General features: G+C 40.5%; 1 protein-coding gene across 1 annotated transcript; it reads left to right on the top strand.

The window, feature by feature from the left end:
* The first annotated feature begins 210 nt into the window (after window positions 1–210).
* On the top strand, window positions 211–24,203 carry LOC106550099 (IgGFc-binding protein). Its single transcript, XM_087728013.1, has 13 exons — window positions 211–1,192; window positions 4,003–4,202; window positions 5,384–5,525; window positions 6,755–8,017; window positions 9,148–9,347; window positions 10,349–10,487; window positions 15,461–16,062; window positions 17,350–17,914; window positions 19,215–19,810; window positions 20,301–20,871; window positions 21,726–21,925; window positions 22,532–22,912; window positions 23,857–24,203. Exons 1-13 carry the CDS (start codon window positions 211–213, stop codon window positions 24,148–24,150), a joined length of 6,135 nt encoding a protein of 2,044 aa, XP_087584139.1. The 3' UTR covers window positions 24,151–24,203.
* The last annotated feature ends 407 nt before the right edge of the window (window positions 24,204–24,610 follow it).

Genomic DNA, 24,610 nt, shown 5'->3' on the forward strand with positions numbered 1-24,610 from the left:
AAGTTTGTCCTGGCTTTCATGCAAGATCACCAGAAATATCCATCTGACACTAAATACCATTTGCAAATCACTGGTCATCATCCCTCGACTGTTATCAAAGTGTCAGTAAGCAAGTATAAGTTCTGGAAAACACTTGTAATCAGCAAAGGAATCACAACAACAGTTAAACTCCCAAGCACATTTGGGATGAGTGGATCAAATTATTTCGATATGACTGTGTTCATTGAAGCTAACAAAGACATTTCAGTCTTTGCCCAGGGTCACAGAAGGTCTTCGGCTGGCACTACTCTTGTGCTCCCAGTCCACCAGCTAGATAGAGTGTATCATGTGGTAACTCCAAATGATAGCAACACAGATGGTGTCAAGGAATTTGCCATTGTAGCTCAGGAAGCTGCCACTCGTGTTGACGTTTCCCTAAAAGGAGATGTGCTACTCAACGGGCGGGCTTATCCTGCAGGGAGTAAACTTTCCGTTAATCTTGAGGCATTCCAAGCACTTCAGCTGCAAAGCTCAGAGGATTTATCCGGTACCAGAATCGAATCAAAAGAACCCGTGGCTGTCTTCAGCGGACACAGCTGTATTATGAAAGATAACGCCTGCAGCCAGGTTTTTGAACAGCTGCTGCCCAGTTCAAGCTGGGGCACCTTCTTCATTGTTCCTCTGCTCCCTTTCCAAAACAGGAGTGGCACACTGTATATAACCGCTTCCCAAAACACTATTGTCAAATACCAACATGGGGATGTGCTAAGCTCCCACACTCTAGAATCTGGAGAAGTCATGCAGCTAAAGAAATATTCTTCTGAGCCAGTTTCTATTTCCGCCAGTGCTAGAATCCAGGTGCTTTACTTCTCTACTGGTGGTGAAAGCCAAGACCAGGGGCCATTGCTACTCAATATTCCAGCGGTTACAAGCTTTTGCAGATCATATGATCTTCCTTATGTGAAGCAGTTGAATAAGTATGCAATCATCGTAGCTAAAACCTCTGATCCCAGTGGAATCAGAATACAGAGGAGGACCTTTGCAAAAAGCCAGTGGAAATCAGTCCCAGACACAGAATACCATTGGACTGAATACAGCTTGGCTAGAGGAATAGGTGTCCTTTCTTCAGAGGGTCTTCTTGTTCCACTTGGGGTCTTCATCATTGGATTTTCACAGTATGATGGCTTTGGCTCACAGGGTCATTGTACCTCCCGTAAGTACTGTCAAACTTAATACCATTAATTCTGTGAGTCTTTCTGATTGTGTGGGTTTGTGTTTGAAAGGAGCTCTTCCTGAAGGAAACTGTATATCACATTTGTTTTTGCTTGGACAAGAGCTCTTTATTCCATATGATTTGTAGTTCATTGAAGGATTAAGCCAGTTGAGTGAAATGCACATGGGAAAACTATCCTTAGAGCAGGGGGTGTCAAAGTTGCGTCATCACGGCTGTGTCACATGACATATCAGGGCTTTTTTACCACCTTTGCTAAACCGAGCCTACCTTGGAGACAGTATGATACTTAAGTACAGTTTTGTCAACCTTGAAAGCTTCAAGGTGTGTGGACTTCAACTCCCACAATTCCCCAGGCAGCCATATTGGTTGGGGAGTTCTGGGAGTTGAAGTCCACACATCTTAAAGGAACCAAGGTTGAGAAAGCCTGCTCTAGTATCATGCATCGTTATGGCTCACATCTATTTACTTCTCCGATAAGTATTTAAAAGCTTAATATTACTTTCAAGAAATAAGAGGGGATATGGAGTGCAAATATAAGTTTCTATATATATGTAAAATCAACATACAGCTAGTCCTTCATTAATAACTACTGATTCAGTGACCATTTAAAGTAACAATGGCACTGAATGAATGGTGGTTATGAACAGAGTCTTTGAAGTTCTGGCCTTCCCAGCATCCCTGAAGTGATGTGATTTGGTTGCTTGATTGTTTCCTAGTATGATTTGATTGTTTATTTGTACCCTATGACTATCATTAAGTGTTGTACCTTATGATTCGTGACAAATGTATGTTTTCTTTTGTGTACACTGAGAGCAGATGCACCAAAGACAAATTCCTTGTGTGTCCAATCACATTTGGCCAATAAAGAATTCTATTCTGTTCTGTTATATGCATTGAAGAAAGGATTTCAATATTTAATTCTCATTTTATGGTAATCAACTGACTAATCATTTTTAACCTTTTCTTAAAGCCCCTGAATCTGATAGCATCTAACAATAAGAAATGTGGGGTCTTGATGAGACTTTAAGCATGTTACAAATAAGAAAATAATCTGATCTAAAAAAGTTGGAACTTTTTTTCCCCAAGTTTATGTCTACTCAGCTTTGGGCGTTGCTGAGCTGATAACCAGATGTGATTGGAAATTAGAAAGCTAAAACTAACATTCTAGAAGGCATCTAGCTAGTAAAATTGTTGATATGGCTAAGGAAAAAATCCTATCAGTGACCTGTTCCTTTCGTCTATGGAGATACTCAGTTATCCAGGTCCTGGTTCTCCCAAAGGAGCGTTTTCAGGAGGCAACTGGACTGTCTTGTTTTTCTTTGAAGACATTTTGCTTCTCATCCAAGAAGCTTCTTCAGCTTTGTCCCTGAAAAAGAGCTGAAGAAGCTTCTGGGATGAGAAGTGAAATGTCTTCAGAAAAAACAAGAAAGTCCAGTTGCCTATTGAAAAAATATCTTTGGGACCTGTTCCTTTCCTTCCATGGATCTCGTTTTCTTCTCTCCTTACCAAGAGGTACGGAAGATTATCTGCCTTCTTTCTTCTCACCTTGATCAGGCAATTATGATTTTCTATGTCTCTTCTTTCCATTTGTTTAAAGTTAGTCTAGCAAGGAGGAGCTAAGTTCAATTTGAAGATGTTATCAATTTTCTACTCTTTTTCAAATATATTTTAGACTGTTTTTGTTAAAGATTTATACCGTGTATAAGTTCTGGGAAGTCAGGGGAGGGAAGGTTGGGGGTGAGTGGGGGGGAGGGTGGGAGGGAGGGAAGTATATTAGGCTTGAGGAGTGGTGTTAGGTTTTAAAATAATATGTTTGCACATGTATACTGTCTCCTATAATTTTTTCTTTAAAACTAAGATATGTTAAGTATATTGATATGGAAGTATAAATACCATCAACTCAGAATGGAGTTTGCTCAGAAGCTGAAATACACAAAATGAATGAGAGGAAGAGTGGGAAGCAGAGGTGAGAAGAAAGATAGGAAGAGAGGGATAGGAGAGAGGGCAAGGGGAGGAAGATGAGGAGAATAAGGAGGAGTGGAAAGAAGAGAGAGGAGAAGGAGAAAGGAAGGGGAAGTAGAGTAGAAAAGGATGATGGAGGGAAGAAAGGAGGTAAGGAGGGGGAGGAGAGAGGCAGAAGAAAGTGGTGTATGGAGAGCAGAAGAGCCAATAATTGGTTTCTATCTTTTTTAGTTGTTTTTTTTTCCGGGAGTTGATGGCAAGATGAACTGATGTAATTAGTAATTAATACAACATGATATTGGCTATGTAATAGTATACATGTGATTATATGTTATGAAAATGGGAAAAAAAAGATTGTAAATAAAAATAAAGAAGCTGAAGAAGCTTCTGGGATGAGAAGTGAAATGTCTTCAGAGAAAAACAAGAAAGTCCAGTTGTCTATTGAAAAATCAGCCGAGGTGGCGCAGTGGTTAAATGCAGCACTGCAGGCTACTTCAGCTGACTGCAGTTCAGCAGTTTGGCTGTTCAAATCCCATCAGGCTCAAGGTTGACTCAGCCTTCCATCCTTCCGAGGTGGGTAAAATGAGGACCCAGATTGTTGTTGGGGGCAATATGCTGACTCTGTAAACCGCTTAGAGAGGGCTGAAAGCCCTATGAAGCGGTATATAAGCCTAACTATTGAAAAATCATCTTTGGGACCTGTTCCTTTTCTTCCATGGATCTTGTTTTCTACTCTCCTTACCAAGGGGTACGGAAGATTATCTGCCTTCTTTCTTCTCACCTTGAGCAGGAAATTATGATTTCCTATGTCTCTTCTTTCCATTCAGCTATGACCTGTCCAGCCAACAGTCACTATGAACTTTGCACTGACACTTGCTCCAACCACTGTGCCAACGTCACAAATGCTGAGCCATGTCCAGAGACCTGCACGGAGGGCTGCCAGTGTGATGATGGGTTTTTATTTGATGGCGCTGTATGCATTCCCAAAGAAAAGTGTGGCTGTTTCAGCAACGGACGCTACTACCAAGTAACTAATGTTTTGGACTTACTTCTGTACTCTCTGTTGTTGTTGCCTATACTTACTAAATTTACTTATTAAATAATTTTAGATAGCCATCCAGCTATCCACAGGAACTCTGGGTGGCTCACCAAATAAAAACACAATGCAATAAAATGTTTAAAACATTAGTCCTTCTCAATGAATGATAGGAAAAATTTGGGGGTGGCTGGTGTTCAGAGTGTGTGGAATCATGACCCCCCCAATTAGAGAGCCGAGGTGGTGCAGTGGGTAGAGTGCAGTACTGCAGGCCGCTTCAGCTGACTGCTATCTGCAGCGCAGCGGTTCTAATCTCATCGGCTCAAGGTTGACTCAGCCTTCCATCCTTCCGAGGTGGGTGAAATGAGGACCCAGACTGTGGGGGCAATATGCTGACTCTGTAAACCGCTTAGAGAGGGCTGAAAGCCCTATGAAGCGGTATATAAGTCTAACTGCTATTGCTATTGCTAATTTCTCAACTTCATTGGATTGTGTTCTTTAAAATTTTATCATCTTCGAAATCTGAAAACGATGAAACTGCAAGGACTGGACTGCAAGAGATAAATATTTTTTTTACACATCTGAAGCTCAGGGTTTCCCCTCTAAATGTTGCCATCTGATTCTTCTTGACTTTGTACTTTGTGATCTCCCAACTGATAATTTTTCAGGGCTTTCACATTGCAATGGGAATTTGATGGGTGTATTCACTTAGATTATTTAGAGTCGCATCAAAGTGATGCAAAATGCTGTGCTTTTAGGAACGACAATTATTTCTTATAAAAGACTAAATAAAGAATAAATTCTTTATTGCCTTTTTGTTGAAAATGGAGAAAGATGAATGGGTGAACGTGAGGTATACTGATTAAAAGGAAAAAGTTCATGGGAAGAAGGAAACCGTGATATGTAGTTTGGGAGAGTGGAAATGATAATTGTAACCATGTTTGTAACTGCTGTAAGGAAGTTTGGAAATCACTTCTTTAGATATTTTTTCTCTTTCTTTTTCATGTTCTTCTTTTCTAATAGGGATATCTTAGATTTCTGTGAAAGTCGCACAGATACATCTATTCAGACCTTTTCGGTGAACAACATTTACAATTCAGATCTCTCATTGTTGTAGATCTGAAATCAGCTTTGATTGTGTTCTGTTTTTTGCCTTTCCATTTTGACTACAGCACAACGAGATGGTTCTGTTGAATGCTTGCACGAAGAAATGTACCTGCCTCCCAGGTGAGGGTCTGACCTGTTCTGACCACAGCTGTGCCGCTCAGGAGACCTGTGAGTCCCAAGAAGGAGTCATGAGATGTGTTCAGAAAGGTAACCAGAATCTCAGAATGGGGGCTGAAAGGGGTTCTTTTTTATTTTTTTATTTTATTTTATCAATTTCATATATACATTCACAATTATATGATCTCATAACTGTTATTAATAATATGTATTTATAACAATTTTTCCCTACTGTTGACAATATACTTGAAGATTGCTTTTTTAACATCCCATAGATCCATCTTATCTTACAACGGTCCTACTTCTTCTTCCCTCCCTCCCTCTTTCCTTCCCTCGTTTCTTCTCTCCTACTCCCCTTCCTTCCCTCCCTCCTTCCCCTTCCCTCCTTCTCTCCTTCCCTCCTTCCTTCCCTCCTTCCTTCCTTCCCTCCTTTCTTTTCTCCTTCTCTCCTTCCTTTCCCCCTTCCTTTCTTTCTTCCTTCCCCCCTTCCTTCTTTCCTACATTCCCTCCTTCCCTCCCTCCTTTCTTCTCTCCTTCTCTCCTTCCTTCCCTCCTTCCTTCCCTCCTTCCTTCCCTCCTTTCTTCTCTCCTTCTCTCCTTCCTTCCCTCCTTGCTTCCCTCCCTCCTTCCCTCCCTCCTTCCTACCCCCGAAAGGGGTTCTTAATGGTTCAGAGTTACCTTGAAATACAATTCTCGGGATATTTATCCACAGGGAAAGCAATCCAAACAAATGGAAAACAGATGAAATGTGCATATTGGCTTTAACCAAGGAGGCCAATCAGTAAAAGATAGTCAGGGGCCATACTGTGACATTTTGTCGTGTCCGAAGGCAATAGCAATAGCAGTAGACTTATATACCGCTTCATAGGCCTATCAGGCCTCTCTAAGCGGTTTACAGAGAGTCAGCATATTGCCCCCAACAATCTGGGTCCTCATTTTACCCACCTCGGAAGGATGGAAGGCTGAGTCAACCCTGAGCCGGTGAGATTTGAACCGCTGACCTGCTGATCTAGCAGTAGCCTGCAGTGCTGCATTTAACCACTGCGCCACCTTGGCCACAGGGACATGGAGGAAGGTGTAGCACCATCACTAAATTAGATGTGATTGATATATTTTTTAAATATAGAAAGTGGAATAGAAGGTGATGGAGTGATAAAAGGGTAAAATAGCTGACTGGGGGTAGGAATTCATTGGTTCTTATTTTCCCTGCTTTATTCTGGACTTTCTGACAACCAGAAACAAGAAGAACAGACAGGGAAGTATCCTAATTTAATGCACAAGCAGATCTATCCTCTCCTAAAAGTCCTTCTTTGTTTCAGGAACTTGTCATGTAAGTTTCTGGGGGAAGAGTTTTGTTACCGTCTTCATGCAGACTCACAATCCTGAGCAATCTGGTCAAAACCCTGAACTGTACATCTCTGGATATAAGTTTGCGACAAACATTACAGTGTCGACAAGCAATACTATACTACACAAAACCATCAATGAAGGAGAAGTCATTTTCATTGAATTCCCACAGTCGTTAGAAATGGTGGGGAGTGGTAAATTTAATAAGGCGGTGCTGATCGAAGCTGACCACGACATTTCTGTCATCTCCTACAACTACTTGCCTAACATAAGTGATGGAACAATGATTTATCCCATCCACCAGCTGGGGCAGTTATATTATGTGGTCACCCCCATAAGAAATAGCACAAACCAATTTGCTATCGTAGCCCATGAGGTTCTCACAAAAGTGACCATCCACCTGAAAGGCACTGTGACATACAAAAGCAAGGTTTATCCTGCTGGGTCCATCTTGATGACTGACCTCAAGGCCTTTGAAGCAATTCAGCTGCAAAGCCCAGAAGATTTATCAGGCACCAGGATTGAATCAACCAAACCTGTGGCTGTCTTGAGTGGACATAAGTGTGTTTCCAGGTTCACAGCCTGTGATCATGTTTTTGAGCAGCTCCTGCCAGTTCAGAACTGGGGAACCACCTTCATTGTCCCTCCTGCTCCTTTCCAGACAGAATATGATATTGCATATATTGTTTCTGCAGAGAACACTTTACTCAAATATCAATCGAGCTCCAAAACAGAATCCAGTACTCTGGTGGCTGGAGAAGTGGTTCAAATTAAGATCCAGGACTCTCAACCACTTTTTATCTCTGCTGATGCTAGAATCCAAGTCTTGTTTTTTTTCACTGGTGCTAAAAGAGGAGACGATTCCTATGACCCTTTCTTCATGAACATCCCTGCCATAACATGCTATTGCAATTCATACCACATTTATGGAATGAAGGACTTCCGAAATTATGCCATGATTATAGCCAAATCATCAGAATCTGGTGAAGATGAGACAATCAGGTGGGCAAAGATTATAGGCACTGAAAATTCATTGGCCAAATCATCAGAATCTGGTGAAGATGAGACAATCAGGTGGACAAAGATTCCAGGCACTGAATATTCATGGGCCACTCAAGATTTCGTGATATTAGATCATTCTCTGTCAGTGGAATACGAGGACCCTCCATTTGGACTTTTCATCTTTGGAGGTGGTATATCAGATGGCTATGGGACTGCTGCTCTTTGTTCTTCAGGTAAGTATCCTCATAAATTGATGAAGCTATTTAAGTTCTTATTAGATTTGGATGAACGCATAGGTTGGTCATCTATATATGAGGGGTCACTTTGGGCTCTATAACTCTGCCAATTTCTCTTGTCAGAGATCACTCTTACCCATTCAATATCTTCCCTCTAGCTATTATAAGAATGGAAGGACAACTGCTTAACACGAATACTGAGTAATGAAAATTCTTTACCTTTCACTGTCTATGGTGATTCTCAATTATCCAGGTCATGGTTGTCCCAGAGGTGCTTTTTCAAGAGACTTTCTGCTTTTTCTTTGACAGTGTTCTGCTTCTCATCCAAGAAGCTTCTTCAGCTCTGACTGGATGGTGGGGAATGGAAGGATTTATAGTCCTTGTGGACAATTGGCCATTTGCATTCTTTGAGAGAGTCATTGAGGCTACCTGGACCTTGTCTCATGAGGGTCACTTGAGTACTGAAAATGGATGTAGAGTCTTCATGGAATTGTTGAAAGGCTTGTGTTGTAGACTGGAGATAGATGATGTCATATCTCTCCCTCGGTTGAGAGACAGCTGTTCAATTTTGACATAGATGGCTCTTTGACTAACTTTACTTTAACTTTTAGTTTCCTAAAAAAGAGCATGAGATAAATCACTAAAGGCTCTCCTGTTCCCATTCACACGATGTGCATTATACTATGTGGGGTGTCTTGCTGAGAACTGGAATGACTGATTAGAAAGTGTGAGGGTGTTTCCAACCATAAATCAACTCAGCTTTCAAAGCCAGCTCAGCTCATAGGTCCAGAGCTGCTTCTAAGGCAGGACAAAGCTCATGTCTAACGACTCAATTGGAAACTGATATTGAAAGCCCCATTTCACAAAGCTTCTAAATAAAGACATAAATGTGTCTCAGATCCTTAAAGGAAATCCGAAAGGAGCACCAGAGCACTACAGGCATTCTGTTCCCTACTTGCAATTGTCCTCCCTACTAGCTTTGTGTGGGGTCTCCATACATATTATCTTCTACCACAGCTCCACTACCCTTAATTGATAGCTAGGTCCATCTTCATTCCATTTTCCTCTGCCTTGAGTAGCACCCAGGAAATTTCAACTAATATACATATGTCTATTTTCCCAATTAGTTGCAAGCTGCCCAGTCAACAGCCATTACAGGGTCTGTGCCAACCTGTGCCCCACTACTTGTGCCCAGATCAATAACCCTGATCCATGCCCAGAAACCTGCGTGAAAGGATGCCAGTGTGATGCCGGCTTCTTCTTTGATGGCCATTCCTGTGTTTCTGTGGAAAGCTGTGGCTGTTCCCAAGATGGGCACCACTACAAGGTTAGCATATATACATATAGTCCTCAACTTAGAGCCACAATTTCAGTGGCTAAGCAACTGCAGTTAAGTGACTGGTGCCCATTTTGCAACCTGTTTGGCCACATTTGTTAAGTGAATCACTTCAACTGTAAAGTGAACCATGCCGTCACTAGGAAAATCTGGCTTCCCCCATTGACTTTGCTTGTCAGATGTCAGCTGGGAAGGTAGCAAATGGTAATCAAGGAAGAAGCTTCTGCCATCTCAGTTGCCAAGGCTACAAGTTTTGATCAGGTGATCTTGGGGATGCTGCAACCATGAATATACTACAACAGTCGTAAGTGTGAAAACAGGTCAGGAGTCACTTTTATCTAATGCTGTTGTATATTTGAATAATTGCTAACAAATGGTTTTAAGTTGAGGACTACCTGCACGCTATATTCATCCAGTACAAGAAATATATGTGCATGTACAGCATGCGGAAACATGATTTTTCATGGTCAATTTTTAAAATTTTTCTTACTGATCAATTTCCGTTCAGTTTATTCTTTCAGTATTATGTTATGCAGTTGATGTTTTAAATTGAACAGAATGGCTTAAAACCACAAATGGTTCCATCAAACACTGAATAAGTACCTAAGCATTCTTTCTCTTGCTATACTACGGGTGATTATTTCCACAGATATTCCTTCTAAATTGACGGCATCTAAATGAATTTATTGGGAAATATGAAAATCAGACAGACATTTTTTTTCTATTGGGGATCTTTGACAAATATGTCACCGTTTAAAAATCTCAGGTCATAAATGAACTGAAAGAAAATAATAGTAAGAGAGGAATATCTGCTGCTAGGGTACTCAGGATCAAACTCAGAGCCTCCTGATTGTGAGAGAAGAACTCCAAGTCTAGGCCTCCATGCCACTCATAATAAAGTCAAATAAATAATACAATTAAATCAAATTTGTATCAGAAAGTCAATATATGCATATGTTGTAATTCAGAAAATCTCTGTTTCTTCCAATTAGCCCCATGAGACAGTTCTGTTGAATACCTGCCAGGAAAAATGTACTTGTGTCCCTGGTAAAGGGCTCCTATGTGAGGCCCACTCTTGTGCCGCTGATGAAACCTGCAGGCTTCAAGAAGGAGTCCTGACCTGTGTTAAGGGTAAGTATTCATTCCTTTATGTTCACTGGCTAAGTATCCTTGGGGAAAGACAGTTGTAGCTTCAGGACTATAGGCCAAGACAGTGTGGACTTCAACTCCCAGAATTCCTCAGCCAGCTATCTTGGAGAATGCATCTTGAAGTGGCCAAAGTTGAGAAACAGTGGAGCATATGACTGGCAGAGTGAGTCAGTTATGGGAACATTTGAGAAAATGAGCATATGTTATCCAGATTCTATCAGGCTGCTCTGAGGTGACTTCTACAATAGGGAAAGCCAACCAGTATACCAAACACTAATTACCAAGTAGAAAACAATTGAAGTTGCTTCCTGCTGTCTCTTCAAGCTATCTGCCATGTTGTTGCTTAAGATGATTAACGCGGATCCTACCAATCTCATTCAAAGTAAAAGTTAGGACAGGAAGTCGGACTTTACTTTCCAATTTGCCAATCCCATATTCATGCATTTTTTTTTTAAAAAAAATCAGAATATTTATGTAAGTGGGCTAAGAAACAACACGTGAACATTAATGAATATTCACCAGTACCTTGATGTCTGTGGCCTACAATATCTAGCCAAGATCATAATTCAAGTCAATGTTTCTCAATTTTGGTAACTTTAAGACATGTGGACTTCAACTTCCAAACTTCTGAGAGTTGATGTCTACATGTTTTAAAATTGCCAAGGTTGAGAAACACTGCTCCAAGTCAAGCAAATTCAATCTTCCTCAGATTGAGTCCCTGTATTGAATGTTTCATGGCACATTGTGGGCCTTATTTCATAATGGGTGAAACCAGAATATTATTTTCCCTGCACGGGGGCTCTAAAAGTGAACATGGAAGGAAAGTATATGGCTGAGTTCCCTCAAGGGCCCCTCAATGAAACTTGATTGAAATTCTCAGCGGTTGACACAACAGCTATATCTTTAGTGCAATTCTAGAAGAGTTTCCAATGCAATATTCAGCAGTTCCAGAGGCATTAAGAGAAATAGGTATTCCACAGTTTTTAAACTCTTTTTGGATCAAATCTGATATATTCTGGAAACCTCTCCCAACTAATGTATCCTTGCAAAAGTGGATTCATTGAAGAAAGGATTTCAATGTTTAATTCCAATTCTATAATTTGATTTTATGGCAATTTATCGATCATCGTATTCAGCATCACTTTCAATTTTGCATCTTATCCACATGCACAAGCAGATTTATCCTCTATTAAGAGTCCTTTTCCCTTTCAGGTACTTGCAATGTAAGTTCCCGGGGAAAGAAATTTCTTACCGCCTTCATGTACAATTATTACCATTACCAGAATAAAAAACTGGAGCTGTACGTCTCTGGATATCATCCTGCAACAAATATTACAGTGTCAACAAACAAAGGGAAAATACACAGGACCATTAATGAAGGAGAACTTGCTTCCATTGAATTGTCACTGTATTTAGAAATGATGGGGAGTGACATCTTTAATAAGGCAGTACTGATTGAAGCCGACAAAGACATTTCTGTCTCCTCTTATAGTGGTGTTGCTGCTTCAGTTGGTGGTACACTTATCTATCCCATTGACCAGCTGGGACAGTTATATTATGTGGTCACCCCAACAGAAGATTCATCTCTTAATTTAAAAGAGTTTGCTGCTGTAGCTCATGAGGATTTCACATCTGTGACCATTCACCTACAAGGCACTGTAACTTTCAAAAATAAAGTTTACCATGCTGGGTCCATCTTGATGACTGACCTCAAGGCCTTTGAAGCAATTCAGCTGCAAAGTACAGAAGATTTATCAGGCACCAGGATTGAATCGACCAAATCTGTGGCTGTCTTGAGTGGACATAGCTGTGTTACCAAGTTCACATTTTGTGATCATGTTGTTGAGCAGCTCCTGCCAGTTCAGAGCTGGGGAACCACCTTCATCGTCCCTCCTCTTTCTTTCCAGACAAAATTTGATATTGCGTATATTGTTTCTGCAGAGAACACTTTACTCAAATATCAATCCAGCTCCAGGAAAGAATCTCGTACTCTGGTGGCTGGAGAAGTGGTTCAACTTGAGATCCCGGCCTCTCAACCACTTTTTATCTCTGCTGATGCTAGAATCCAAGTCGTGTTTTTTTTCACTGGTGCCAAAAGAGGAGACGATTACTATGACCCTTTCCTCATGAACATCCCTGCCATAACATGCTATTGCAATTCATACCACATTTATGGAATGAAGGAAATCATAAATCATGCCATGATTATAGCCAAATCCTCAGAATCTGGTAGGGTCACAATGGAAGGCAGGACGATCCAGTGGACACAGATCCCTTACACCGAATATTCATGGGCTGAAGAAGATGTGGAGATAACAGATCGTGCCCTGTCAGTGGAACATGAGAACTCTCCATTTGGACTTTTTGTCTTCGGAGTTGATTATAATCGTGGCTACGGTACTGCTGCTCTTTGTTCTTCAGGTAAATATAATGATGATGGTGGTGATGATGACGATGGTGATATCTATCTTTTAAAGCTAGTTGTTATTAGAATATACATTCAAAATGTCTCATACTTTATTAGAAACATCAGGCTGTATTTGGGGCCACTTCCAATTCAATATCTCTTCCACCAAGTTCTCCATTCGGAAATCAAGCAAGTTGATCTAGACCCTCTTTGCAGCTAATCAGGAGGACAATGCAAAGACAATAAGCATGGTGTCTCCAGCCACTACACATCCTTAAGTATTAAAAAATTCCTTAATTTCCTCTCTAAAAAAAAAAAAGCACAAAGGGCACCTACAGTTACGTGCTCTCTCTTTCTCTTTCTCCCTCCCTCCTTCCCCTTTATCTGTTTATCTTTGTATTGCCATTTCCTGAGAAAACTGGCATGGGAGATTACAAGCTGTAAAGGTGCATCCCTCCATTAAATATAACATGCACAGTGTGCTTGAAAAATAGCAGGCCAGCATCCTTTGTTATCCAGTTCATGTCCCGGAGAGGGTAACCTTGGCTAAGGGACCCACTGGATTTTTCTTCTGAGCAGAAGTACTGAGATGCAAGTCAGTGAAGCTCAGAGAGGGAAGTAATGTAAATCTGAGATCCAGAAGGGAAGAGGATACAACAGGAAAAAATAAAGCAAGCAAGATCCTTATAAAACAGCAGAGCCCAAAACCAAACGGCATCAATATTGATGCAGTTGCAGATAAGATGATCATCGTGGGTAGGTTTTTTGCTTACAAGTGCATTCCTCCTGGGCAAGATTTCTTCAGCCTGGATGGCATGGATCCTCTTCCCAGGATTAAATCTCATGGAATGTACATGGGAGTAAATTTTGGCTTGCTAGGGCTGCAGAATTTCTTTAATTCTGTTTGTTAGTTCTGTTTAATTTATTTTTCATTGAAAAATAAACTAACAAATCAAATGTTTATAAGCAAGATTAAGCATTAGATCGATTTGCATTTCTCTTGCATTTGGATATGTATTTATTTTGGCTTTAAGTGCTGCTCTATGTCTAACACTGAGTCACTTCCAAAGCAGTAATCAAATAAAAAACTAAACCCAACAATATAACTGAGTCAGTGGTGGGTTTCAAATTTTTTTAGAACCTATTCTGAAGGTGTGGCCTGTTTTGTGGGAGTGGCTCAGTGGTCATGTGACCGGGCAGGCATGATTTGGTGGGCGTGTGACCGGGTGGGTGTGGCCAACTTAGAAAATATGGTGAAACTCACTTAACAATGCTCTTGCTTAGCAACCAAAATTTTGGGTTCAACTGTGGTCATAAATTCTCTTTCTTTTTCTTTCTTTCTTTCTTTCTTTCTTTCTTTCTTTCTTTCTTTCTTTCCTTCCTTCCTTCCTTCCTTCCTTCTTTCTCTCTCCCCTTCTTTCTTTCTTTCTTTCTTTTCCCTCTCTCTCCCACTTTCTTTTTCTTTCTTTTTCTTTTTTCTTTCTCTCTTTCTCTTTCTATCTGTCTCCCTCTTTTTTCTCTCACTCTCCCTCCATTCCTTCCTTCCTTCCTTTCTTGTTTATATCTCTCCCCATTCCTTCCTTCCTTCCTTTTGGAATGGGTTCCAAAAGGTACACTAAATTTCATGAACCGGTTCTGGCGTACTGGTGTGAACTGGGAGAAACCCACCCTTGAACTGAATCTAACAGTAGAAAGAAAGGTAGTAAGCCAAAGTCCAAAGGATCCATTCTTTCATTATTTCCCTACCAACGCACCCAACTTTAAAATGCAAAGTAATGCATTCAAACTTTAGGAATAGAAAAAATAAAAATAAAAGGATAAGCTTGTTTTATTTGTTTATGGTTCCCTATAATCTGTAATGTATTGTTAACTAGTAAATTAGAGATAGGGGATAAAAAGGGAAGTACTAATCTTTTCTTTTCTTGCTAAATGGGTAAGACAATGTTTCTCAACCTTGACAATTTGAAGTGCATGGCTGGCTTGGGAATTCGGGGAGTTGAAGTCCACATATCTTCAAATTGCCACGGTTGAGAAACATGGCATGTAAAAGTGTTTTCCTTCCTTCTTCCTCCCATCCAATTCCTCTATTAATTTTCAACTGCTTATTCAGCACTTTTCAGTAATTAAGCAGAACAAGTGCAGCTTAGTAGCATCTTCTTATCCAACTAACCAATTTTATTAAAAGATGTTGGCTTTTGTGGCTTTTTGCATCTAATGAAGGGTGTGCAGCTCACAAAAGCTTCTGCCTTTTAATAAAATGTGTTAGGTGTCTTCTGATTTTCTCTCTCTCATAAACTAACACAACTCTCCTCCCACAATGTAGAGTTTTCTGCATAAAGATGCTTTCCTCTCTCCCCGAAGCTTTGAAAGGACTTTCCTGTGCCTTCTTTTTCAAAATCCCACAAGGAAAGCCTGCTGCTCCTTTGATTATCCAGAACCGATGTGAATCTTTTTGTCATTTTGCATTAGACACGCAGGGTGTTTTCTCAGTAATGAAGTGCATGCCAATAGTCACTAATCTTGTTTTAACCGTGATTTCGTTAAATAGTCCGAATATCCTGCCCTGAGAACAGCCACTATGAAGTTTGTGGAAATGCCTGTCCAGCCACCTGCTCTGACCGTTCTGCTCCCAGCACCTGTAAAAACACCTGTGCGCAAATCTGCCAGTGTGACGAAGGCTTTGTCCGCAGCGGTGAGAAGTGCGTTCCGGTAGACACCTGCAATTGCATTTACCAAGGCGTGACCTATAAGGCAGGGGAAGAGTTCTGGGGAGATGAAGACTGCCAGAGTCATTGCAAGTGTGATGCCAAATTAGGCAAGGCTATATGCCAAAAGTCTTCTTGCAAGGGCAAGACAAAATGCAGCGTGGTCAATGGTGTCCGGGGATGCCATGCTGTCAGTTACAAGACCTGCATAGGAACCGGAGACCCTCACTATACAACCTTCGATGGGAAGAAATACAATTTCATGGGAACCTGCATTTACCAAATGGCCGGGCTCTGCTCCCAGGATCCTTCTCTGACCCCATTTTTGGTCACTGTGGAGAATAACCACCGAGGCAACAAGGCAGTGTCCTTCACCAAAGTGGTGACCCTGGAAATCTACAACTTTACCATCAGTATGAGCCAAGAGTTTCCCGAAAAGATCCAGGTACATAACCTAATCCAAGGAATGGCTTATTAATAATAAAAAAGAGTCATTGCAAGGTTCACATTCTCAGGCATAAGACTTTCATAGGTGTTAAGTTCTCAGTGTTTCTTAGTTCATGTTCCTCTATGGAGGTTTAGCTACGATTTCTCCAAACCAGGATGGGATGATAGTTGCAGATTGCACAGTATACATTTAAGGGGCCAGATATATGGGATTTGCACAGGCCAAAATGTTATCATCCCTAAGTTGATGCTCCCAATATAAATGTTGAAATAGTAAAATAATGTTCTGCACGGTAGAATCCCAAGTGATCCTCCAGGTTTTCAAGACTTATTAGTCTCACACAAAAATTTTCATGAGAAAAGCAACATTGCATATGCTTTCATGGAATGATCCCAAAAAACACAGTTTAAAAAGACTACTGGCTTTTGATTTAGGGAGCTAACTCCCAGCATATTTTCCTTGCTGCTGCTCTTCCAGAGACCTACTGAAGATATTAGTTAGGAATTATATTAGTGATGTATTTCATAATTAATACTACTGGTGTCAAGTATCTTACAATAGCTCATAATTCAAAACCTTAAAATAGGCAGGTATATTGGGAATAAAAGATGGAATGGAGTTAGCATACAGAATCCTGAACACTAGGAATGTATACAGAACTTTGATTCTTCTTTCTCAGTGAAGATATTAAAGGCAAGACTTCCATGTTGTTTTTGATCCAGTTCCCAATTTAATATTGCTTTAATAGGGAGAATGGAAGTCACTTATTTGATATCATAAAAATACCTATTTATATTCTGCAGTATCTTAGGAATGTCTATAGAATGTTTTTTCTTAGGCTCAGATACTTTCATGAGAATTAGTGAGGAAATTATTTCAGTTATCAATAAGCTAGTGTTTCAAATGTTTTGTGCAATATTTACAAATCATTTTATTTGTTATACTGTTTCATCTAATGCCAAATTTAAATTACACCTGCAATTTCCTATTTGGGTGTTTTGGCTATCTATCTATCTGTCTGTCTGTCTGTCTGTCTGTCTATCTATCTATCTATCTATCATCTATCCATCCATCCATCCATCCATCCATCCATCCATCAATCTATCTGTCTAAATTTATTTTTATTAAATAGTGATAGAATTCTCACTTTGCTTATTTGTCAAACAGCCCATCGAGTGGAATAGGGGAGATGATGAGTCTGAAATCTAATAAGACCAAATCTACTCTTTAGTTTAAAATAATTGTTAATGCCTTGACTATTTTTTTTTCTATATTTTAATTCAGGTCAATGGCATCTTTGTGGAACTGCCCTTCTCCTATGAAAATAAACTGAGCATCTACCAGAGTGGAGTTCACGGCTTCATCAAGACAGACTTTGATCTGCGTGTCAGCTTTGACTGGTACAGCTATGCCAGGGTCATCGTTCCCGACTCTTATGCCAATGCACTCTGTGGCCTTTGTGGTAATGCCAATGAAGATCAAAATGATGACTTTCTCATGAAAGATGGAACCCAAGCAGAGGATGAAAATCAATTTGCAAACAGCTGGAAGGTGAAACATATTCCTGGCTGCTCTTCTGGATGCACCAAAAATTGCCCAGTGTGCAGTGATGCTGATAAACAAACCTACCAAGGCCCATCCTACTGTGGGATTCTTACAAGAAAGAGTGGGCCTTTCAGGCAATGCCATGATGCCATTGATCCTCAGTCTTATCTTGATGATTGTGTCTATGATACCTGCGCATATCAAGGTCACCATGAGACCCTCTGTATTGCCATCAGCTCCTACGTGACAGCATGTCAAGCTCAAGGCATCCAAGTTGAGGAGTGGAGATCACCATCCTTCTGCAGTAAGTCTTCCCTCCTGCATTCAAAGTTTGGTCAGCATAAGAGATGAAAGAGAGCCTAAATCCAGTAATAGAAATGGGAGAGTCATTTTTTGAAGAGCCCCATTTATATCACAGTAGCCTTTCTCAACTTGGTGCCCCCCAGATGTGTTTGAAGCACAACACGTCTGAAATGGTGGCAGGTTCAGCAGGGTAATTTTCCAATGATCTGCGGATCTACGATCTGTGATAAACTGAAATCACTAGCCTGAATTAGAAATAGGAAATAGGACCAACATTAAAATATTAGAAATATTAAAATAAGAGCAATCCTTCCCCCAAATATATTAAGCTCCAGAGTGGTTGTGAATTAACAATGCAACCTGTATGCAATTTTACAGAACAGAAAACATTTATATTTAACAGAGTTTAAACCCAATATTAATCCTCCCACCCTATTTTTTTCTGTAATTACTGTAATAATAATTCTGTAATATACAGTATCTTGACCTGTTGTTCATGGATTTATTGCTTCAGTTCAATGCCTTAAGGATTTTTTTAAAGATGGATGCAACTATAGTTACTGTGGTTGTAATAAATATTGATTTCCTATAGCAAATTAATGGGACATAGGTGGAACAAGTTTAGTTTAGATTCAACCCTTATACAGAAGTATTAAATGGCTAGTATCAGAACCACTCCATCAACATAAAATACGTTGTCTTGTCCAATAAAAGTTTCTCTTTCCCTTTGGCTCTACCCTTTCAACGAATTCATTCCGAGGAATACATTTGCTTTAATATTCACAAACATTTTCCTGCATACTCCTCTCCATAGGTACTCCCTTTTGGCTGACTTTTCCTAGTGTGTACATTTTCTGAATAAAATATTTCATAGGAAGAGGTCACACTGCCTCAGTGTTGTAAAAGCTGGAATTTCAAGTCAGCATCACCAATGGATGTGTAGTTTAACCACATTTGAGAATGCAAGGATGAAGAATAAGAGTGTTGGGAGGGACATTGGATTCTTCTAGTCCAACCCTTTGCACAAACACAACACCCTATAATATTCTAGACAAGTGGCTGTCTAGTCTCTTCTTAAAAACCTCCAGTGATGGAGCATCTACAACTTCTGAAGGCAGGCCGTTCCACTGATTAATTGTACTCACTGTTAGAAAATTTCTCCTTAGTTCTACATTGATTCTCTCCTTGAATAGTTTCAATCCATTGTTTGCTATCTTGCCTTCTAGTGCTTTGGAAAACAGGTTAATTCCTCTTCTTTGTGATAATTTGATAAGAAATATTCTCGTTATTCTGTTCTTCAGGTATGTCTTGCCCACCTAATACCCACTATGAGCTCTGTGGTAGTGGTTGTCCAGCCACATGCAAGAGCCTCATCTCACCGCAGAAGTGTGATGTTCCATGCCTGGAAGGATGTTTTTGTGACTCTGGATCTATCCGCAGTGGGGATCAGTGTGTTTCAAATGCAAACTGTGGCTGTTTTGACCAAGGCCAATACTACAAACTGGGAGAAGAGTTTTATCCCACCACTTCCTGTGAGAAAAAGTGCATCTGCAAGGATAACGCAACCATAGAATGTCAAAAGTTCTCTTGTGGAGAATATGAGGTTTGCAAGATTGTAAAAGGCGTTCAAGGCTGCCATCCCTTAGGCTATGGAAAGGCCATTGTATTGGGGGAACCTCATTTCATTTCCTTTGATGGAAGGCATTTTGAACTCTACGGCTCCTGTACTTACACCTTAGCTCAAGTCTGCCAGCACAATCCTCAGCTCCAGAACTTCACTGTGTGGGTAGAGAATAAGAAGCTTGGTGATGGTCCTTTAATTCTAATCCGGAATCTGAAGGTCCTCATTCATGGTTCCACAATCACCCTTCAGAGGGGACTAAAGTGGCAGGCTACGGTAGGTGAAAGAGCTTATCACTAGGAAGTTTATTTTATGGGTTTTTATTATCATATTTGGGGAAAAGGCTTTGAATCCTAGAGCCAGCAAACTGTTTGGAGAATAGGGGCTACCCCCCCCCCCCACACATTTTATTTGGTCTTTGTATAACTTCAGGGAACATGGAAATATTGCAGGGATGGCTCCCAAATGACTGGAAACAGAAATCTCTGTCTTTTTCTTTTAATAAAACAGGTGCATTAAATTTATTAGGGGTTTAATGCAGCACAATCAAGCAGAAAAACTCAATTTTACATTCAGCAGTGACATTTTGGTCTTAATCTCAGAAGACTCAGGATTTCAAAAAAAGGGGGGGAGGGAGATTTGGGAGTTAAATGCATGCTTTCTACTTCTGATGATTTTCCTAATGCAAAAGCAATGTGAAATGAGCATTAAATTCTATGCATGTAAAACCAGAACTTATCCCCAATTTCGTTCTTTGTTGGTACAGGTGGATGGACAGTTGTATACCCTGCCATTGAATGCAGCTGATGGGAAATTCTGGATCACCCAAGAAGGGAACAACATCATTATCTCTACAACCTTTGGCCTCACAGTCCTCTATGATACTTCTTCATATATTCAGGTTTCTGTTCCCAGTACTTACGTAGATCATATGTGTGGCCTAGCTGGAAACTTCAATGGGTATAAGAAGGATGACTTCATGCTACCTAATGGAAAACTCACTGAAAATGTGGAAGAATTTGTGGCTTCTTGGAAGGTCCCAGTGAATGGTGTAATTTGTTCTGATGGCTGTGGGGACAGATGTCCCATCTGCAACAGAACCCAGAAAACAAAATATGAAGCTGAGAACTTCTGTGGAATGATCCCATCCAAGACAGGTCCATTCATAGGCTGCCATTCACTGGTGGACCCTGCAGAATATTTTGAACACTGTTTGAATGAGGCCTGCACAACCAATGAGGTTCAAGAGTCTGTTTGTCGAAGTCTTCAAGCTTATGTAGCTGCTTGCCAGGCATCTGGTGGCAACATTAGAGCATGGAGAAACTCTTCCTTCTGCCGTAAGTTTGTAGGAAATTACTTTCCATAAATAGCCAACTCTCTGCCTCAAATGTCTTCGTCTATCTTCCTGTGCCTTGCCTTACTATTCTTATTCATGGCTGAGTCTATCCAGTTCACAACCATTTAAATCCTAACATCCTCTAATGCTTAACCAACCATGGATGCATCCTGATTGAAAGAGAGTCCAGAGCTGTTTCAGCAATTACTGTGTTTCCCCAAAATAACACCTATCCCAAAAATAAGCCCTACCATGGTTTTTGCTACTGTGCACAATATAAGCCCTATCCCCAAAACAAGGCCTTCTTAAGCATATGCACAACTGCCCAGCTGCCCATTCCATCTGGTTGCTTGTGGTGTCATGGCCGCAAGACTTCCTGCCCTGCCACAACGAAGCAGAAGAAGTGGGCCTCCCATGTACTCTTCAAGTACATGGACAAAGAAAGAAGTAATTTCTCTCAAAATAAGACCTAGTTCTTATTTTGAAGCCCAAAGGAAATTAAGACTGGGTCTTATTTTTGAAAAAACATGGGTACTTGTTCCAAGAATCCTTAACTTTATTGCCCACTTGCTTATAATCTCTCAATATTGTACTTGGGTTCTTTGTTATGTCATTCGTCCCCAAGTGAAGGAGGAGGGAAGATTAGTAGTTTGTGGGCCTAAATGTTTTGGTTAGGTTCAGCCACATTTTGATTTTTGGCTCTAGGGAGACAACAATCCTCTCTAGATTGTACTTTCCACCCCTGGAAGATGTGATTGTTAGTCCTTAGCACTTCATTAGTGCAGTGTTTCTCAACTTGGGCAATTTTTGGAGATGTGAACTTCACTTCTGGGAATCTTCTTCTGCTTTGCACAGCTCTCACCTGTCCGGCCCACAGCCAGTATGAGCCATGTACCAGAACTTGTGATTCCACCTGTGCCGCCTTGTCTAGTCCAAGTCATTGTTCAGAGAACTGCTTTGAAGGCTGTCAGTGTGATGAGGACTATGTCTTTGATGGATCTCAGTGTGTAACCATGAAGCAATGTGGCTGCACATATCGCGGAGCCTACCTCAAGGTAATTTCTCTCTCCCTTGACGTGGCTGGGAGCAAAAAGGGGCTATTTCTCATGGGATGGAGAGTAGGAGTGATTCCTGACAGACTACAGACTTACAACAGTTCATTTAGTGACCATTCCCCATGGTCATGTGATCAAGACTCAGATATTTGACAACTGGTTCATATTTATGACGGTTGCAGTGTCCTGGGGTCACACGGTCTCTTTTTGCAACCTTTTGACAAGCCAAGTAAACGGGCAAGCCAGATTCATTTAACAACCGGGTTACTAACTTAACAACTGCAGTGATTCACTTAACAACTGTGACAAGAAATGTCATTAAATGGGGCAAAACTCACTTAACAAATGTCTCACTTATGGTTGTGTAAGCCCATGAACACCATATATTTTTATGTGGCAGTTATTTTATTATTTATTATGTTTTATTTGATTATTTTTTGAAGTCCTTCTATCTTCTTCGACCCCTCTGTTGATGCCCCTGGTTATGGGACCGGCAATATGAATTTATATCTACAATTACAGTAATTTAAAAATTGGAAGAATGGAGGGAGGGAGGGAATGCTTTTCTTTCCTTATTGTAACTGACTCTGGGACTTTGCTCAACAGATCGGCGAGCACATTTACTCAAAAGCCTGCACACAAAAATGCACCTGCCAGTCAGCAGGCCACCTCCAGTGCAACGAAAGCAGCTGCCAGCTTGGAGAGACCTGTGCCCTTCGGGAAGGCATGCGTGGCTGCGTGATGCTGGAAGCTCAATGCCAACTCACTGCCCAAGCGCGGTTCACTTCTTTCGATGGTGCCTCAGGGAGATATTCCTGCAGTGGAGTCTATGAAATAGCTTCTCTTTGTGACAAGAACTCTACCTCCTGGTTCAGGCTGTTAGTGAGCGTTGGAAAGGTGTATACGAAGGAGATGGTGGTTGGAAAATCTGTCTTCTTTTACTTTCGAGGTGGCTTCATTCAGATAATAAACCGAGAAAGGTTTTGGGTAAGTGAAAATCAAGAGCAAATCAAGAAGTTATGGAACACTTAGTAGCCTTCAACATACATTCTTCAAAGTCTCTCCACCCCCCCCCCCCTCCACCCCATCCCACCCCTAGAAGAATCCTTCATAAATTCTGGCTGGAGAATGCAGATGGGATAATTCATACTCTACCCTTACTCATCTTTACATATTTAAAGAATAATATTGCCTTTTAAATTTGGTAGTAGTAACTGAATAAAAGATAGTCTCCTTTGAGTCAAGCTAGATTCTGGTTGAATTAATGGACACTCCTCTGTTATACAGAAAATGTTGCTACTGCCATGTTCAGGAATGCTCTTTGATATTTCAGTAAAAGGGCAGTTGAAACATTTTATTATAGAATAAAATACAAAGACACAAAACAAATAGTAGGACTGTGGGGAGGAGGAGAAGGAGAAAGACAAATGAGGAGGGGAGAGAGAAAAAAATATTGACTTCCGACTCCCTCTATTGCAGTAGAATAAGGCATTAAACCTCAACTTTTAATGTTTCCATAATATTAGAAAATAGCCATTTCTATAACGATAAATCATTCTAATCAGCAAAACCCCAAATCAAAGTTTCATGTTTTTCCAACTCAAGGAAACCCCTTTCAATTGCTAACCAAGTTTCCATTGCTTACCTTCGAAATCTAGACTATAATAGTCAGGAGCAGGTATAAACGAATGAGTTGACACCTGATGAAAAAAGTATGCAGATGTTTTTGCAAAAAATGGGGTGATACCTAATATCTTCTTTTCTTTCTAATCAGCTATTGTCTGCAGGACATCTGATCTCTTGCAAAAGATTTTGAAATTAAGCTGAGGACTATTTGAGTAGATTCAAAGGAAGAAAACAAACATTTAAAAATGGATGCGGGGATGTTTTCAGGTTGCTAACTGTTTTCCTACCTCAATCATGTTTTCCAGGTAAACGGTCAGAATATAAAGCTGCCATATGAGAACAGCCCTGTGTCCATGAGGAAAATTGAAGATAAAATTGTTATTGACCATGATTCTGAAGTGCAAGTTTATCTCCATCCTGATGGGATGGTGACAATGGCAGCCAAGGAGAGCCTCAGAGGGAAGCTGTGTGCCGCCTGTGGAAACTTCAACAAGGACCATTTGGATGACTTGAAGCTGGCCAGTGGAGAGAGAACAAATAATTTTGATGAAGTGCTCAAGTCCTGGGAGGCGGAAGATTTTCTTGAAAATTGCTTCTAGATTGTTCCATCTGTGCTTGCGATCTGATGTAACTAGACTACAGCAAAGCACAAGGAAAGCCCAACATTTTGTGTAGGATATGGTCAAATACTTTTTTAGGAGAAACAGCATTCTTGATATCTCAGAGTTTCAGCTTCTCTTTGAAGGACATCCCAGAAACATCCCTCAAAAGTGACATTTCAGAATCTCTAAACCCACAAATAATGGAACAGACAACTTTGATTAATTTCTGCATTTGGGAGGAATTATTGTTAGCCTCACTAGGTAGATCAGACCAGAAAATCACAAGAAATCTGAAACCACTATTATTGAGACTGGCTGTAGTAGTAGAATCTTGCAAATCTGACTCTGTTCTACAGCCTCCTTATACTCCAGGGAATTAGAGAGATGTCTGCCTGAGATACTTTAGAATGTAATCTTCCTGCTAAGGACTTCATCTCCTTTTGCCTAGGTTAACAAT

The sequence above is a fragment of the Thamnophis sirtalis genome, unplaced genomic scaffold, assembly GCF_051295495.1.
Source record: "Thamnophis sirtalis isolate CommonGarterSnake01/CBP01778 unplaced genomic scaffold, rThaSir2_p1.2 scaffold_13, whole genome shotgun sequence".
Taxonomy (NCBI): domain Eukaryota; kingdom Metazoa; phylum Chordata; class Lepidosauria; order Squamata; family Natricidae; genus Thamnophis; species Thamnophis sirtalis.